The sequence below is a fragment of the Dermacentor andersoni genome, chromosome 2, assembly GCF_023375885.2.
Source record: "Dermacentor andersoni chromosome 2, qqDerAnde1_hic_scaffold, whole genome shotgun sequence".
Taxonomy (NCBI): Eukaryota; Metazoa; Arthropoda; class Arachnida; order Ixodida; family Ixodidae; genus Dermacentor; species Dermacentor andersoni.
This window is the reverse complement of record NC_092815.1, coordinates 28,815,493-28,833,874: the sequence shown is the minus strand read 5'-3', so window position 1 is coordinate 28,833,874 and position 18,382 is coordinate 28,815,493. Positions and strand designations below refer to the sequence as shown.

The 18,382-nt window shown below is 46.4% G+C and overlaps 2 protein-coding genes across 3 annotated transcripts in view; both read right to left on the bottom strand.

The window, feature by feature from the left end:
* LOC126542499 (protein lin-10-like) overlaps positions 1-5,018 on the bottom strand; it is a 30,105-nt gene extending 25,087 nt beyond the window's left edge. Inside the window, exons 1-3 of one of the 2 annotated variants that reach the window (XM_050189598.3) lie at positions 4,755-5,018; positions 3,113-4,115; positions 453-493 (exon numbers count right to left, since the gene is read on the bottom strand). In XM_050189598.3, the coding sequence (XP_050045555.1) occupies positions 453-493; positions 3,113-4,092 (1,021 nt within the window). In that variant the 5' untranslated portion in view covers positions 4,093-4,115; positions 4,755-5,018. The remainder of the gene's footprint in view (positions 1-452; positions 494-3,112; positions 4,116-4,754) is intronic. The other variant, XM_050189597.3, reaches the window with a different exon arrangement.
* Positions 5,019-5,192: 174 nt separating this feature from the next.
* Positions 5,193-18,290, bottom strand: eEF2 (eukaryotic translation elongation factor 2). Its single transcript, XM_050189596.3, has 9 exons — positions 18,184-18,290; positions 16,253-16,467; positions 15,619-15,812; positions 14,408-14,616; positions 11,289-11,619; positions 10,625-10,976; positions 7,209-7,719; positions 6,095-6,620; positions 5,193-5,645 (listed from the first exon to the last, which is right to left on the bottom strand). The coding sequence occupies exons 1-9, from the start codon at positions 18,184-18,186 to the stop codon at positions 5,452-5,454; spliced, it is 2,535 nt and encodes an 844-aa protein (XP_050045553.1). The 5' UTR covers positions 18,187-18,290; the 3' UTR covers positions 5,193-5,451.
* Between the last annotated feature and the right edge of the window lie 92 nt (positions 18,291-18,382).

Here is an 18,382-nt window from a genome sequence, read left to right as displayed (position 1 = left end):
GTCCAACTGAATGCTGCTGAGCGATCCTTCGAGTTTGAGGCGAAAGCTTGCACAGACAAGTAACACGCAGATAATGCGGGCTTTCATCAACAAGGGTGATGTGGCGTCAAGGCAATGCCCTCTTCCCTCACACAATACTGTGCCAGCAGGTGTCCCCTTTCGCCCACTCTGCTCCACCAAGGCCCGAGCCACCAGGTGGAACGCCTGAGGCTCGCTTGTGATGTCGCGTCACAGCCAATGGGAAGTTTCACTGCTACAGACGCCACCGGCTACTTCGCTCGATGGGCCATTTGATGCTTTTGCATCAATAAAAATTCGTGCCTGCCAACTGGTATTACGATTTCACAGATACCGAGTATTCACACAGCCCAAAAAGCTATTAGTCTAAGATCCACTGTTAACAGAAATCTCCATGCATTTCATGCGAATACACAAAAAACGAAAAAACTAACCATCATCAGGGGCCTGGTCCTCTCGGGCAGACTGAGAAAGCCTGGAAAGTATAAAATAATTGAAAGAATGCTCCACAATAATTATTTTTCCATTGATAGTGCTAAGGCTATCGAGTTGACCATAGTCTCAGCTGAAACAATTCTGTGCTATCACTTAACCCTTCCAAGAATGCATTCAAAATAAAGAATATGCAGCAAACCTTGCTTTCTTTCTTTTGCCACAATCATTGCTATAGCATGAATACATTAAAACTTCTGCTCACAACAACTAAGTGAGCCCATAATCGCACAGGAACAAAGATGCTGGGGTGCACTGCACAATGGCTCTTTGTGTCCATCACAATGAACAAGATCTTGAGTTTGTCACAAACCTCTGCAGTTTTAGATGCAGCTGTGATGCAAATAATGAGAGGCACATGGTCACTAGTGCCAATTTGTGTTTAGAACTTATGCTGGTCAACAAGTTATGATGCAGAACGCTGTGCCACAATCAAGCCACTATCCACTATCTCCCTTGCCAGTCAACGTCACCAAAAGCCAGTTCTTACATAAAAAAAATTCTGGTGCTTCTTTGTTAGAGACTTTAAAAATGTGCCCTCAACAGCATCACACGTTTCAAGTGTTCTTAAGCACAATTATCTTCCAATGAATTTTGTTACTTTCTTAGCCACATCTAAGAGATAATAAACTAAATGTATTTGTGTTTATTACACTACAGAATTAACTTCAGTACTGCAGATGCTTTAATTGATGGGTTTTAATGGTGCAAGCCCATCAATTAAAGCATCTGCAGTACTGCAGATGGGTTTTTTCTAGCATTGAAAAGGAATGAAAAGAGGGCTTGATTGGATAAGCTTGGTATATATTTTGTTATATAATTTCCATTAATTTATCGTTTATTTCATTTATTGAGCACAAATAATTTTCCCTATGTTGTGCTTAGTATCAGTGTTTGTTGGCTTCTTATGATATGACTAACAAAAATTGGGCCCCTTACTTAACCCCCGTTCTTCTCGCAAACTGTGTAGTACTTTCGGGAAGACACGCAGGCACCGGCAATTTCTCTGGAACCTTCGACAACTCATGTATAAAAGCTAACGCAATTGACCCGCTGATCAGATTTCCGACGATCACCGACGGCGTTCACCACTTTTGTTGTGGTTTCATTGTCACTTGCATTTGTGGGCGCAGGTTCAGCCAATAAAAGTTAGTTTCGCCATTCACAGTTTTCCTACTGTGTTCTTGTTGGTCACTACAACGTGACAATATACAATGTGTGATTTTATTGTAAAATTGTATGGGCCTTACATATGATGGAATGTTCAAATGATGCAGAGTTTTAAATTAATTTGCAGGCTGCCCAGTCTCGCATATACAAACATCAATGCTTTTTCAGAGCTGGCCTTATGTGGAATGAATAAAACAGTGCCAGTACCTACAGCATGAGCAAGGTAGTATGCTTATTGTTCCAAAAGTGAAAAAGCAAAAAGTTACCGCTCATTCCTAATTCACAATACATTTAATATGGGACAGCAGTAACTACTACACATTAAAATGTTAAATTGTTATGTTATACTGTCACGTAAAGTGACGGTAAAGAACACAGCAGCAATACTGTGAATGACGAAACTAACTTTTATTGGGTGAACCTGTGCCCACAAAAACAGGCTACACTTAAAGCACAATGATAGCAGCGAACACAGCTGGCAATCGTCGAAATCTGATCAGCAGGTCAAGCGAGTTAGCTTTTATACATCAGTCATCGACGGTTCCAGAGTAATCGCTGGTGCCCGCGTGTCTTTCAGAAAGTTCTACACCATTCACGTCGAACATACATGAAATCAGATGGTGGCAGCCGGTGGCAGCCAAACCCACAACATTTGCATTAGAAGTGTGTTGCACTGCCAAGTGATGTTCCCGCAACCACAATCTTGGGTATTTATGCATGTGTACAAGATCTTATCCAGGAAGTGTTAGCCTGTGCCACTCATGGCAATAGCAGCAGATGTTGAACATATTTTTCACCATCAGATGAGAAATATGTCACACAGTATGTGACCTTTTTAGGAGCAGGCAGCTGGCCAAAAAGAAAAAAGCCTTGTATGCTACCGAATACATCAAACCTACAAATAACATCCCTTCTGCTTTCCATAGTTTCATTATCTGTTGGCTTCATATGGTTGTGATTTGGCTTTCAGCATCACAAAATGACAAAACATGTTGCGATCAATGACTTTGAACTACTGAATACAGCACAGACACAGCAGAACACAAGGGACATGGTGGTAGTGTAGAATAGGAGCACACAGTAACATGTGCATTATCCTAGAGTTAATTACAGCAAAACAGGAATGCAGCCCTAAAATGGTACACAGTATGAGTGCAGCATCACTGCACATGTACAGCCTTGTCACAGCCAACTGCAAAAATGAAGCAATGGCACCACACTTTTACTGTTCGCTGTGCCAGACCACTTTCCCAGTATGCTGTATCATTTATTACAGACAATCTTAGCACTACCAACCAAAAGATGAAACTTGAGTTTTTTATAGTTATTCATTAAAAATCTATAGGCTCCTCAACTGTGTGTAAATAACTGTAAGGTGTCTTACTAATTACTCCATAATAATGCCGTCAAATAATCAAGCCGCAGCCTTTACCTGGGCACCCACACGGGTGGAGCATCCCCTCTTTCAGCTGGACCACAGCTCTTGAGTGCCAGGCGCTTGCTGTGTTGGATAGCCTGCTGGATCTCACGGATGGCATCCGACACCACATCGTCCGAAGGTGGCTGCGTGCCTCCCCCGACAGAGCCTTCCGTGTCCGACAGGTGGCCACTGGACAGGCCATCCTCGAGCACGGGCATGGCCAGCGGCGCGTCGGCCGAGCCCGCTAGGGACATGGCCTCGCTGGCCGACTCGCAATCCGTGCCGTCGGGCGAAAGCGTCAGATTCCTCGTTTGTTCGTCCATCTGTTCGCCGGTCTCGGTACTGCTGTTACTTCGCGGCCGCGGGCTCAGCCTGCGGGGGCTTCCACCACCCGGGCTCCCTGGGTCAGGGCTCGCTGCGGCCGGCGTGCCTCCGAGGCGCGGGCTAGGGGGCCGAGGGCTTGGGGGGGTGCGGGGACTCGGCGTGGCCCCCGCCAGTCGCTGCCCGACGTACGAGCTGCCGCACACCGTGTTTTCGTCCGCTTCCTGGGCGTCAGCAGCCACGCGCTGCGGGTAACCCGGCCGCGGTCCGTAGCGGCGCGGTGAACCCTCGTACTGAGCGATGGGCACGTTACCAATGAGACGTGCCGGTGCGTTGGTGCGCTCGTCAATATCATCGTACACTTCTGCACCGCAGACCGGTGCCTCGTACACGAGTGGTTCGTCCTCCCACGCCTCGGCAGCATCGCGCTGGCGCCGCTTGGGTCGACTTCGGCTCTTGCAGAAAATCTCCCGTCCGCCTGCGATCTCGATTCGCGACGGCGTGTCGTAGGCGCTCACCACGGAACCGTCCTCCATCGGGTGGTGGTTGTTATTCAGGCTGTCCGCCTCATCGTCGTCGTCTTGGGAGTGGCCGTCGTGACGACCTCGGCACTTGGGGAAGAGCCGCGCCACTTCGTCCGTGTCGCTGCTCGCCTCGCTCGACGGGTGCATGCTGCCGATGGCCCCTCAGCCTCCTGTGCCCGGCGGAGACGTCCAGAAACGCATTTACGTAAGCGACGGAAGGGTGCCGGCAATGCACGATGCCTAGCATGCACGAACACTCGCGAAATAACGGGAGCAAAAGAAAGTACTAGGAGCCATGCATGCCTACACCTGCGATAAGGTCGCAATGCTTGGCTACATCGCTGTTCACGGAGTGTGAGAAGTCAGAGAGGCTCAGGTCGAGCCAGGCGGTGGTCACGATGACCCAACCCCACGCTGGTAGCGTTGAACCCTGGCTACATCAGTTCATGATCGATCGGCGTAAGCAGATGATTCATGCTCGAGGGGATACCACACCTTAGCGCATGCTACCGACGACGTGTGCTTTTGATAATCTGTGAACACATGGCAAGATCAAGCGTTCCAAATACCAGGTCGCGTATTATTTGCCCACAAGGATATATTCGCGAGATGAGCAGCGGAGCCGGTGGTTACGATACAGCTTAGCGCACATACGCCGAGGGGCATTTCAGAGGTCGATAATTTCAGTTCATATCAACATAAATGAGTGATGCACGATTCCAACATCTGCAGCGTAACATGGTGAGCGCACCAGGTTACCAAGTATCAATCAGAACAGAAAACGGCATCAGCTGAGGAGTTAGGCTTACCCAGTACCGAGGTAGAGAACCCCTGAAAGCAGGGGTATGGCGGAAGGCATGGATACACAAGAGCGGTCAGACCTCCCAGGGCCGTGAACGGCCTTGCGAATGCTTCACAACGGCTGCCAGAGCAGAGCCCACGACGGCGTTCGTCGCCGAGCTGGCGGACACACACAGCGCCCACGGCCACCCATAACTGCGGAGCGCTTGACGTCGCACCCTCGAGCACAGCGCCCCGGAGGTCACGTGCCCGATGACACATTAACAAGCCTTCAGTGTTCTGGCGTTTTTTTTAAACCATTCGTGCATACTCAAGCGCGGTTATTTTGGAAATACTTATCCATAACCAATGGGAGTTCGCCAAAATTACGTACCTTCCGCAGTTCCCAGTCAACCGCAGATTAGCGGCCGCACATGCTTGCGGAAAAAATAGCAACAATACAAAGGTGAAGGTCCACAAATCTTTTATTCGTGGTGTAGCTCTGTAGTGCGCCCGTAACCAACGTTCTGACAAGACACGGCGGGACAGGAAACAAAATTAACAATAAAATGGTCTCCGCACTGTGCAGGATAGACCGTCGGTTCTTCCCAGGATCTTCACATAAAACTTCCATCTCCTATGTTAAAAAAAAAAAAAAAACTCAAGGCAGACCAACGGGTCGACGAGAACCGGCCAGTAACAAGCGCGATGTTATGTTGCCAGCGATTATAATTTGTCGAAGTACTGATCCAGATCTGGCAGAGAGTCCTTGAGGCCCTTGCGCTTGCGGGTTTCCATGACAACGTTGTAGGGGCGGGACTTGCCGTCCAGGGGGTCACCAGGCAGGATCTGCCAGTGGTCGAACACGCACTGTGGGAAGGCTTGGCCTCCGGTGTTGGAACGCAGGTCAGCCGTGAAGCCTGCAGCAACAGGTTAAATTTAAAGATCTCCCTTGCAAATCACCAGTCTTTGCAGAAAGTATATTGGATCTGGTCATAAAGCACCGCACTACTACCTTGGACTGATGTACTGCACTTTTTCTGCCCATCAACATGAATGCTTTAAATGCTACACATACCTGCTCAACTGCAATTCCAATAAAACCGAAAGCTTCAGTACCACTTCATTACAAATGCAAATCACCCATGTTACATTACTAGCAAAGTTATCTTCCAGACCAAACACCGTTTTACAACTCCGCCAAATAGACATGCTTCTTATATGGGAGGAAGCTGTTTTGCCAATACACTTGAAACACTTCACCAAGCTCGTCCATTGTTCTCCATTTTTACCCAGATCTCTTCTTCAGACTACCTTAGATAGCAACAGCTCAAACTGCAACATTGCACTGAAACCAAAAAGAACATACCGAATGACTCGTTGACGGGCAGGTAGGCCTTGACCACAAACATGGGTGTGCCAGCAACCTGGGATTCTTCAAAAACGTGACCTCGACGCCTGTTCAGCACTCCATAGATGCCACCCACAGCATTTTCAGGGCACTGAATCTCCACCAGGTACACTGGCTCCATAAGCCTTGGCGACGCAGTTAACATGCAGGCATACAGGCACCGTCGGGCTGTTGGGATGATCTGACCACCACCTCTGTGGATAGCATCAGCATGCAGGGTGACATCGTGGATGTTGAACCGTACACCGCGCATGTTTTCTTCACACAGTACGGACTCCTTGGTGGCCCACTGGAAACCAGCAACGACAGAGTCCTTGATTTCATTCAGATACTGCACACCCTTGGTGACGTCCACAAGCAGGTTGGGGCCTGTGCCTTCAGGTCCAAATGCCCAGATCTTACGGGCCTCGGTGGCATCCCATTCATACTTGTCGGATAGGTAACGGGCACGGATCTTGAAATCATCACGTGGGTTTACTTGACCCTACAAAAAATTAAAAGCAAGTAAAGTCAAACGAAATGGCAAAGTAGTCATTCGCATACTTTGCTCAGCCGATCAATGCAAGAGTTACATGAAGCACTGTGTTCGTAAGGCTTTCTGCAACTTGTTTGTGGACAAGAGGCAAAACAGTTACATTGTTGGAAGCACGAAAACAATGTTACAGAGACAATCAATTTTATCAAAACCCACATACGCCTTTTTCCAAACTACTGAAAAAGGCGACGCATAGCATCTTGTAGGGTCCTTTGAGGATGGGACCTGTTCATTTTGTTCCCAAGGGGGTTAAACAACAAAGAGGCACCGAAGGCAGAACCCTGATCAATATACCTCTGTAAGCATTCAATCTTCTCCAGTAGCAGAGAAGATTGCCAAGACAGAGGACTGACAAAAAAAAAAAAACAAAAAAAAAAAAAGATAAGCATAGCACCTTTTTTTGTGTTCTATGCTTCCCAGTCACTAATTATATTGCAAGCCTCAAAGTATCAAATCAAGGCGCAGGCATATTCTGCCTGTAAGCACAATTTCCACGACTTTATACATCTCTGCAGTTCAGATTAACATGGTACATGCCTTGTCAATGTCCTCAGGAAGGCCGTCAGGCAGCGGGCAAGCCTTCATAAAGAGACGGTTGTGCTTGTTGGGAGACTTGGAGAGACACATGATGCTAGACTCATCCTGGACAGACTCCCTGTACGAGACAACAGGGTCAGTCTTTTTGAGCGGGACGCCTGCATGATCTTCCTCCAAATCCTTGAGGCAGATTTCCAGGTGCAGCTCACCAGCACCAGCCACGATGTGCTCTCCAGACTCCTCAATGATACACTGCACCATAGGGTCTGACTTAGCCAGACGCTTCAGGCCTTCCACAAGCTTGGGCAGGTCGGAGGCATTCTGGGGCTCTACTGCCACACGCACAACAGGGCTCACAGAGAACTTCATGACACGCATGTTGTGGGCATCTTTGAAGGTACTGATGGTGCCTGTCTTGACCAGGAACTGATCGACGCCGACCAGACCACAGATGTTGCCACAGGGCACATCTTCAATAGGCTCTACGTAGCGACCCATCATCAGAACAGTCCTGAACAAGAAAGAGACAGGATATGCAATAGGAATATTGAAAAATTGGAACCAAAATGCTGCCTGGATGATTCATAGCATCTAGATTAAAAAAAAAAAAAAAAGCAGATACGTGTGAAACCAACCAGCCCCTAAAGCTATAATTTGGTTGACCGTGTAAATTTCAAAAACTATTTCTCAATGACAAGATTAATTGGGTAGTGTGCAGTGATCAGATCTCCAAACTGTCACACTACCAACAAGGAAAAACTCAGAAGTGAAATTGAGAACACTAACTGCAGACAAGGTGCTTAGACATCAATGACAAGGCAGCTTTATCAACACTGTACTGTTGCAATTGTTTACCAAATCCAATTTGTCCGAGTATATCAACGGTAGTGGTGACATTCTTGCTAAGGTACATCGCAGAAGCGATCATGACCATCACTCTCTACTGCATCTTATTACATACCATATTTATTCAAAGATAAGGCAAGGTTTCATTCCTAGAATCCTTAGCCTCAAAGTCACCCCCACCTTACAAGAGGCTGATATGATTTGGCTGTTTCAATATGGCAACGGCAGTGCCACATTTCCGGGAAACCAAATTTTAGGTTGCAGCACAATTGTAGCACCTACTAAAACTCTGCTAGTGAGGAAGCACCACATTTTTGGATGCATAACCCATGCTGAGAACTTGAAACATAGCAGAGTAAAGGCCAGATGCTGAATACTATACGTGAATTTCCCACCCCAAGATTTCATTACACACTGCCGTGAAGTCACCTGAAGATGAAATCTGCAGGTAACCCACACCAATTATTCTGGGGGAGTCCGATTATTTGATATTTCGGGCAATCTCCACTAAGTAAATAATCCACTGGCTACTTTATTTTGCCTTAGTGTGCATACATTCTTTTTTGCAGGTCACCAACTACATCCTGGTTTTATAATTCTGAACACCTTATAACTGAACAAATATGGCAATGCCAAGAGGACAGCAGTAAGTATTTGCTATCAGTTAATTTGCTACAACTGTACTGCACAAGATGAAAACAGTAACCTTCACTAGGCCACTTGCAGCAATGCCTTGCAATTCCTACAAACAAGATAAAAATCAGTTTCTTTACATAAGCACAACAGCAGCAGTGCTTCAGCAGGTATACACCAACCAGGGCATATGAATGTACCGTAGTTACTCGAGTAATGATAGTACCCCTGAATTTTGCCGTCAAAATTCAACTTTTTTTCTTTCCCATGTAATGATCGCACCCTGAACTTGTTGCAGCGGTATGTCGTGTGCCAAGTCTAGCTAATGATGATCACGCTTACCATCTGTCGAATGCTATGCGAACGACTCTTGAAGACATAGCAAGCAGTCTGCTAGCAAGCACCCAACATACTTAAGCAGATGCCCCATTTCATTCATCACTTTCCGCACTTCCATGAAGAAAAAAAAAAAAAAAAGCTACAACCAAACTTGCCTCGGCTTTATCATTTGTACGTTTCATAATGCTTTTAGTGAACAACATAAAGGGCGCCTTTCGATTCTTTTCGTTTACACTCGTGGGAACGCAACAAATTGCGAGCAGCGAAGTGGCCACATTTACACCAATATGCTAGAAGTGTACCCTATTCATACGCCGACGCTTGTAAAGCAGCTAAGATATTCATCCATGGAAATGTGCCGTATTAGGATAGCAGTGAAGGCAAATGCTGCAGTTTCCGCAGCATGTGTTTCTATGTCACTGGTAGCTAAGCACGCCCATCTGTTTCTGTCCCCTCAAAGTGGACATGGCTAAGTTATTGTCGCAAACTTGCAGATATTAACGATATTATTCATTAATGATACGGAACTGTTTCAGTGCACATAATGTACTCATGAGAAGAAAAATAATTGCGTTCGGCACGTTAGGCTTGCTCCACCAGCTGCCATTCTTGTTTTGGTGTCCCGCACCGACAGCGGCAGTGGCAGCCGCCTGCTTGTTGACCCATTGTCAACCCGCAGCAAATGCGGGATGAAAGAAGATGAATTCTTTTTGTGGGAAATTTAACCCGCGTAATGATCACACCCCTTAATTTGCATAAATTTTTGGACAAGAAAAGTGTTATGATTATGCGAGTAAATACGGTACATATACAGCTAATGGGCATGCCAGCCTCCATAAATTGAGAAATGCACTTGAAACCATTCTCTTGAAACCTCTATCCATTCTGCCTGTCCCAGCAAGTAAAGTAGCAAGTAAACGTAACTAATGCTATAAGCATACACTAAAAAATGCCTCTAGCACTCTCAAGATGGCAAGGAAGCCAGTAACTGCTGCTTGTAGGGCCTGTCGAGGATGGGACCTGCTCAGTCCATTCCCGAGGGGGCTAATGGGGAGCAGGCACCGAAGGCATAAGACCCAACATACTTTTATATCCCTCTGTAAGCATTAGGAACTTCTTTGGTGATAAGAAGATCCGCCAAGACAGAGGTGGAGAAAACAATTGTTTTTCATATCGAACACTGAAATCTCGTTCCACTAGTGTGCCTCCATACTGCAGATTACTGCATTGTGCTGAACAGTATGAACATGCCACGGAGAGCAGCATGCAAGCCGTCGCTGCTAAGCCATCAGATTTGCCTCGACAAACCTCGTGCATTAGCATACAATATCTAACACTTCAAACATAAACAAGGTCCATCAATAGAACACTACATTTCCTTTTGGAGGAGCTATTCTGGAGATGACAAAGAAAGCAGCAAGAATGTAATGAACAACCTAACCTAACACCTTATCACAAGTTACCAGCTGTAAAGCCACTCGCCACACCTGCATTTGTGTAGCCACAAAGATTGGGCTGTACACTCAGATGCTACGTGGAGGTCTGCTGTACTTCTCGGACAGACATTTTGCCACTTCTGCCAGGGTGTGAATGCTCACCTCTGAATAGCCTTCTCAGCCAAGTCCTCTTTCTTGCCAGGAGTGTAGTTTGGGCCCATGATGCGGACCTTTTGTCCCGATGACACAACACCAGAGAAGACTCGTCCAAATGCGTAAAAGCGGCCCTTGTCTGATGTCGGTACCATCTTTGAGACGTACATCATCAGTGGGCCTTCTGGGTCGCACGCCTTTACAGCAACAGCAGCCTCATCATCAAGGGGACCCTCATAGAGGATTTCCATTCGGTAGCGTTGTGCCGTCACAGGAGATGGAAGGTGGATTGTGATCATTTCGAAGAGTGCATCTCCAGCAGGAAGCCATGTCCTCATAACCACCTTCAGCAAGTTCTTGCCTGCATAGATGCAAAACACAAACAATTTTCCAATATAATCAGAGTAGATAAATGCAAGAATTGTCACCCAGGAAACAAAACAGCTGAATCGAACACCACAGCTCCGATCACTCACAACAATAGCATGTGGGCCAAATAAACATTTCTATCTACACCGACTAAATTCCCGACATGTTTAATACAACTGACGCTCTAAAATAGAATATGTCCAGATGCAGCGTGTTCCAATTTCTGCTCCAAATTCCATCATCCGTATCGAGTACAACATTGCTTCTGCGTCCAATGCTACTTCAAAACTGTCAATGAACTCACCATCCTTGTCCTTGTCGTCACCCTTAAGAACAATGTTCAGCTTCTCCAAGAGACGGGCTGTTTCTTCCTTCTTGTAGTTCATGATGGCATCAAAGATCTTGTAGATTGGGTCCAAGATGAACATGGTGAAAGCTCGCTTGTAGTCCTCATCAGGCTTCTTGGCCCATTTCTTGGTCTTCGGGTTGTAGAAGTTCTCGCCCCACAACCGACCCATCAGCTTGTCCACATCAATCTTGAACTTCTCTGCATAGATTTCAGCAAACTGCTTCAGCGTGAAGGCCCAGCCATGCAGACCAGAGCCAAAGCCGACGTTGCCCTTGGACGGCTCCACCTGCAGAGCACGAGTAACGTGATGGCATTACTGCTACAAGGATATGAAACATACAATTACCTGCCTTAGCCAGCTGTACCATGCATCTACAGAAAGTTTCACATATGTAGAAGCTTTAGGTGCTTCAGAGAAGTATTATTTAAACTGTATTACCCCAGAACACTTATCTCATATGCAGCAGCTAAATATGCAAATGGAAAAAGAGTGTCCTATGTTGTAAATGTCAGATGCACAGCGCCGGTCATGTTGAGTCAACAAGGAATACATTCACAAATGACATAAGAGTGTACTGAATATGGACTACAGGCCAAGATTTTTAGCCCGGCTAGAACATAATGCTTTTATTAGAAATTAGGGTCTGCTTAGATTCGAGGACACGGCAGTTTTTAATTGAAGTAGATAAATGTGGTGCATAGCTAGCACCATCTAGAAAAGTCAGTATCGCAGCTGCTACTAGCCGCGCCAGTAGCCAACTGAAGTACACGAGCAACATCATTTTGATCCGTGCCAAATCTGTGTGTGGTGTGGCTTCGGTGGGAGTTATTGTAATGGCACCAAACAGGCGATGTCACTATTCGCAAGTTCTGTAGACTGTCATGCCACCCTGCGGCCATCGTCGAGTTTTTTTCAAATAGTATCAGAGTAACCGCAGGCGGCGTGGCGGTAGCTCATTTGCTTGCTTTCTTCACGGCGGACAGTAGGCTTGATTATCTGTTTTACGTATCATTTGTGCAAGATGAAATTCAAAGGCAATCGCATGTGATGCAGGCCGCATTGCACCAACTGAGCTATGGCAAGTGAAGCGAGCCTCCACCCGTTCACTCAAAGATGCGGCAAAGAAAGAATGTTGCCAAATTACGAATTGGCAAGGCAGGCACACCATCTATAAGTGTGCAGCGACTTTTTCTGGAGCCGCGTAGTTAAGAAAATGAAAGTTCTTTGCTTATGTTTATGTGCATTCTTGTGTTTGTTTTTCAGCAGAGAATCGATGTATTAGAAAAATAGAGCTTACGACAGTATTGCAGCAGTGTGAATGGCGCGGCTTTGATCTCGAGTACATGTAGTATGTGGGCGAGCATCGGAAGTATTTGTTTAGGTTTCATCTGCATTAACTCGTAGTATATGGTAGCCGTGGTGTCTCGTTTCGCCAGAAACGCATGTTTTCATTCTCGCTGCACCTCGTGGCCCTCCGCGCGGCCAAGCTTGAGCTGTGCACTTGTGGCCATCGCAATGAGATCACACGAGCATTTAACAAAAATTGACATGTTTGTAGCACTTTGTTGCAGCTATAGAGAAATGCTACAGTAGATCTATGTGGGCGGGCATAGTAAGTACTGCCCACTGGCAGCAACTCTCAGTGTGGTCACCGTTGCATCATCCCGCCAGAAACGCATGCGTTTACTTTCTAGGCTGTACCTCGTGCACCAACGTTCGGCCAAGCTTTGCGGCTACAGTGGTCCGATAACAAGATCGGCAGAGCATAAAACAGACACCGAATTCACAATGCGAGCGCAACAAGCTTCTGTCACGACTCCTCGTTACTTGAACAATAATACAGTAAAACCTCATTAAACCGTACCCGCTTAAACTGTAGCTTTGTTTAAAAAGTAGTAAAGTCAAATCCCCTACACAATGGTCATTGAACATAATGTGTTTCATATCTGCATAAACCGTACCACCTTAATGCGTATGTATCAGTTAACACGTAGCGTTTCCACGAAAAGTGGAAACACTACGCCTTCATAGCCCCTTCCATTCCAATGAGGCACCGCATCCGAGTTTCCTGCCAGGCATGCGACATCTGAAGGCCTTCATGGGCTCTTCCCTTCCAATGAGGCACCGCAACCGCGTTTCTTATAGGTATCTATGTGGCACACGACGTCATTTAGCGACAGCAATTGTGAAAAAGGTACAGCAATCTTCAAGCGCTAAGCCACATATGAGCTGACATGAAGGACGCACATGCGCTCAGGAGTTTCTATACTCTCTGTAGGTGCCCCATTGAGTCACCTTGCACGCCACCTATAGGCAACAGAACTTGCAATAGCGCCACTTCCAAACGAAAAGTTGCATTAGCCGGGGAGGCATCGTCAAACGTTCAAGCCAGATAGGACTGGCATCGATGAGAAAAACGTCTGTCGTTGGAGGGGGCAATGGGAAATGCTTTGTGCGTGCACCACAACGAGGATGGCAGCTCTCGTGTATGCAACATTCACCTTGCATCGCAAGCACCGCTACATTTCAGTGAGATCTGCAGTACAAAGGCAGTGTTCACGATTTGAGGGACCTTTGTTGAAACACTTAAAAGCAAGAGCTCACTTCCAGGCCAGTGCCCACTGCAAGTAAACAAATCACCGACTAAGTTGCCATACAAACAAGCAAACTGCTGAAAGCGTAGTGTGCCGACAAGTTGACCACTACTAGAAGTCAGCATACTCACGAGTGCACAGACTCATGTTCGCTCCCGATTGATTTCCCAGACGTGGGCTACAGCACGAGTGACGAACGGTGCGAGTCTACCAGAGTATGAACATGACCAACTGTCACCAAGCGGGAGTGGACCTGACTACGAATAGGAATGGTGCTGGTAAGTGTGAATGGGAGAGACCATGAACACGAATGAGTGGGTACAAGTAGGAACACGAGCAAGTGCCGACGAGTGAGCAAGTACACAGCCTGCGAAAATACAGACAAGCACATGAGTATCAGCTGATTCTGCTGACCTATGACCACCTCAAAATTGAAAAAGAGAACTGCATCTTCCTGCAAAATAGCAATTGCCACACACCTTGATGTCACCCATTGGGCCAGTTTCATCACCATAGGTGGCAATGATTACGTTTGTGTTCTCGACCGTTCGCTGGAAAGTCTGGTACAAGTCCTCAGGCTGCAACTGAAGTGTCAGCAGTGCAAGGTCCATTTTGTTCATGAACAGCACAGGCTTGATACGCTCCGCAATGGCCTGTCGGAGCACTGTCTCCGTCTGAACACAAACACCTGCAAAAATGTAGAAAAGGGGTTAGCCAATGAGGTTTGTCTTTGCAAAACCTCTTTACAGAAATGTACAAATGAACTCGGTACATTCACAGCCCTGCAAAGCAATCATTCATGCACCAACTCAACACCCAGTACTATCTTTTCAGGGACGAAGCACAAGAACTTGAGTTCCTTTCAGCCTCAATGCCAATTTCCCTCTCTCCATTATTTAACCTTGGAATTTAACGGTGCAGTTCCCCACCGAGTTGAGAAGTATTGTGCCCACACAAAAGTCACACGCACGTAACCTGTGCGCTAACTGCAATTAAATTTCGGACAGTCCAAAAAGCCTAGTTTCAGATAGTGTGACACAGCAGCCTCTGTGCAAGATTTTATGTGTGAAACAAGTGAATGTGTCATGACAAGATTGCAAAAAGAATTTTTAATCAAGCAGCTCAATTTGAATCAACAACACCAAAGTAGCAGAGAAATCGGCCATTGCATTAGCTTCTATACTAGCCAAATACGTAATCAGCGACTCCAAAGCCACTGTCTGCAACTTCAAGAGGAGGTGCGCCCCTCAGCGGAAGCACAGCCAATTCTGGTCAACTTTCGCAACAAGCGGGCAGTCCAAATCATCTCGGCAGCCGTGCATAACTTTAATGTAGTCAGTGAAATTTTGCTGCAGTTGGCTTTTAGGTAATGAGGACCAGATTGCACTCACTTTTGGAACAGTGGCTTCAGACAAGCTTTTGTTAGGAAGCATTTCCACATTAACTGATCCTGCAACACTATGTACTCCCCTGAGCAAAAGTATACATACCAAGGTTGCTGCAACCAAGTGTTTTTCTTTGCCTATAAATGTAACTTCAAATTGAAGATGGCAGAGTTCAGTTTTCTCAGCAAACCTGTAGTCCATACTTTTGCTCACGGGTGTATAATACCAGTGCTATGAAATCCATGCACTGGCTATCTAACACCAAGTGTGCATTTATAGCCATAAAAGACTTCCACAATACGCACCACTAACGCAGTCCACGACAACAAGGGCACCATCGGTGACACGAAGGGCTGCAGTCACTTCTGAGGAGAAGTCGACGTGGCCTGGGGAATCAATCAGGTTGATGAGGAAACCTTTCTCATTCTTCTCACGTTGGTTATCTTCCTTAATAAAAATCAGATCCTTGTCGGCCAACTCGAAGTACATGGACACCGCCCTGGCAAAAGAAAAGCACCACTGCAAGTAAATACGCAGAACTCGAGAGAGGAAAATAAATGGCCCTACCTCTTGTCGCCATGCTAGGAGCGTGCATGAGCTCTGAAAATGCACAAGGTTGACTGGTGTTACAGAAGTCCCTTGACTACCAGTGCAAGCCAGTCTCCTCTGCCAGGCCACAAGGGAAGTGAGAATTTCATGTACAGTGAATATTACATGAGAACACCCCCCCCCCCCCCCTGCACACTGGCTTCAGCCCTGGTTCCAGCTTTGATTCCCTGCTGCCCCATGGGCGCCATGTAAATCCCGAGTTGAATGCTTTATTATAATCTCAGGTACTCTCATGTGGCCTCCGTTTGCAGTATTATAAGCTTCATAGTATGGCAATTGACTTCTGCAACACTAGTCAGAATCTTTCCCTGAAAATAAGCCACCACTCACGTAGATTTGATGGTGATGCAGCGCTCCTGCTCGTCCTTGCGGGTATCTGTGAATCGCATCTCGCCAGCTTTGGCAGCAGCGATAATGCCAGCCTTGGACACAAGGGAGTCTGTTAGTGTTGACTTGCCATGGTCAACGTGGGCTATCACGGACATATTCCGGATATTCTTTTTTTTGTTCATGAGCCCACGGATCTCGTCCACCGTGAAGTTCACCTGCAAGCCACAACTACTGTAAGCCAAGTGGTTGCAAAGAAACATAGTAAATGAACAATCAATGGAAATGCCTTGTCTGTTCAGGTTATGAAACCAACCACAAGACTCCACTGAGCCAAAAATGCCATGGCAAAGGATTCTTTTGGTGGCCACTCATGAACTCATTTAAATGCACTTAAGTAAGCAGAAAATACCCACAGTGAAGCTCACTTCTGGTTTAGTGGCCCTGTTTTAAATGTCTAACATGCTCCTGAACTTTATTATATAGCAGGCTTTCCTTTCAGACCCCACTAAAACAATCAAGTCACTGTGTTGTTTACGAACAAGTGCTGAGGTGTTGAGTATAAAAGGCCAGTTCCACCAGGAGTCAAACCTTTGCAAGCAGGCAACCAGCTCTGACCCAAACCAGGATTTCACAAAAGTGCGAGACATGTCAACAAGGCGTAGCTTTCCAATGACCATGGCAGCACGTATTTTATCTTATACCCATCAATTTTGCCTCTAGGCAAAACGCAACTCGCTTAAACTGTCGAGCTTTCATAAGAAAAACAAGTACACTGCTAAAATAAAACTGCTACCGACGCCACTTTTTATTTCAGCTTTGCTAACGCATTCGCAACATTACGTCCCGTCTCTTCATTCTCGCTTTCAGCTTGCCACGTACGAGATTAAGCTTATCTGTTTGAGCCTACCACAATTTCCAGTGACATGGTGAATTCCCATAGTGGAATTCAAACTTCCGGCAATCATAATGGTAGATATCGCTATGATCAAAGCCTGATGACGTAGAATTAAGAAGAAAGCTTGAAAAGCGGCACAATATGCTACACGGCGTCGACGGATGCAGACTTGAGTCTGGGCTAGGTCAGCAACGACACACCCCGAGTCAGACGCATGAGCGCAAACAAGCCCCTTCCAGCAGGCCACATGGCTACCGTACGTCGGCACCATCCAGAAAAAAAAAAAGCTACCCACCGCGCACAAGCGCTTTCTCCTCCCGCTGCGATCATGGACGACATCGGCATGTCAAGATCACCAGCTCGCCACGTGTCTGTGCACTTAAACGAAAATTCGACCTACTTTCCAGCCACACACACCCGGTAACACGAACACATGCAAACTTCATAAGACAGAAAATTTGTGTTATCTGTGCGCTACAGACGACTCTAAGACTTGCAAACAGCTACAGCATCAATTAGCAACGAGTTTTCATTGATTACAAATCTGCGAGTCTTGAGTGAGACTACTGCGGAAGGGGTCGAGTTATGTCAGCCACCTGCATATTCACCAGTACAGGCAGACAGCAGACAGTCTATGGAGTACAAAAAAAGTAAAAAGAAGTGACAACGCGTCGGCACCGTTGTCATCGCCGAAGGCAACGGAACGTCGAATGACATCTGCACCATCAGCATCAGCTGAACGTCAACTCTTCCCTACTTCCGGCAGCTAAAGGTCAATAAGGCCTGTACGTAGCTGCAACGACGCGCTCAATAATATCTGCTCACACCAAGCGATCGTCATTCACGATATCCAGGAAAGAACGGGGCTTTATTCTGTTTCCTGAAAGACATAATGCCGGCCAGACTAAGCATCGGGTACAGTGCACAGCCAGCATACGACAAAAATTATGTCTACTAAGAAAAACTCGGTGCTAGATATGTTCACAAATATGCTGTAAATGAGGATTGACAAAGATTGGAGAAGGATGTCACATACCATCTTGAGTTTTTAAGTTTTTTCTTCCGATGGATAGAACTTCGGTCGTACCACTATGGCGGATACGGGGGAAAAGGACTGAGCAATGGGCGGGCTGGTGACGAGGTTAACAACTTTGTGGCCAGATTTTATTGTTGGGGCGCTGCTTTTGTCCCAGCAGCCTTTTGACAAACGTCCACTATAGACTCAAAAATCTCAA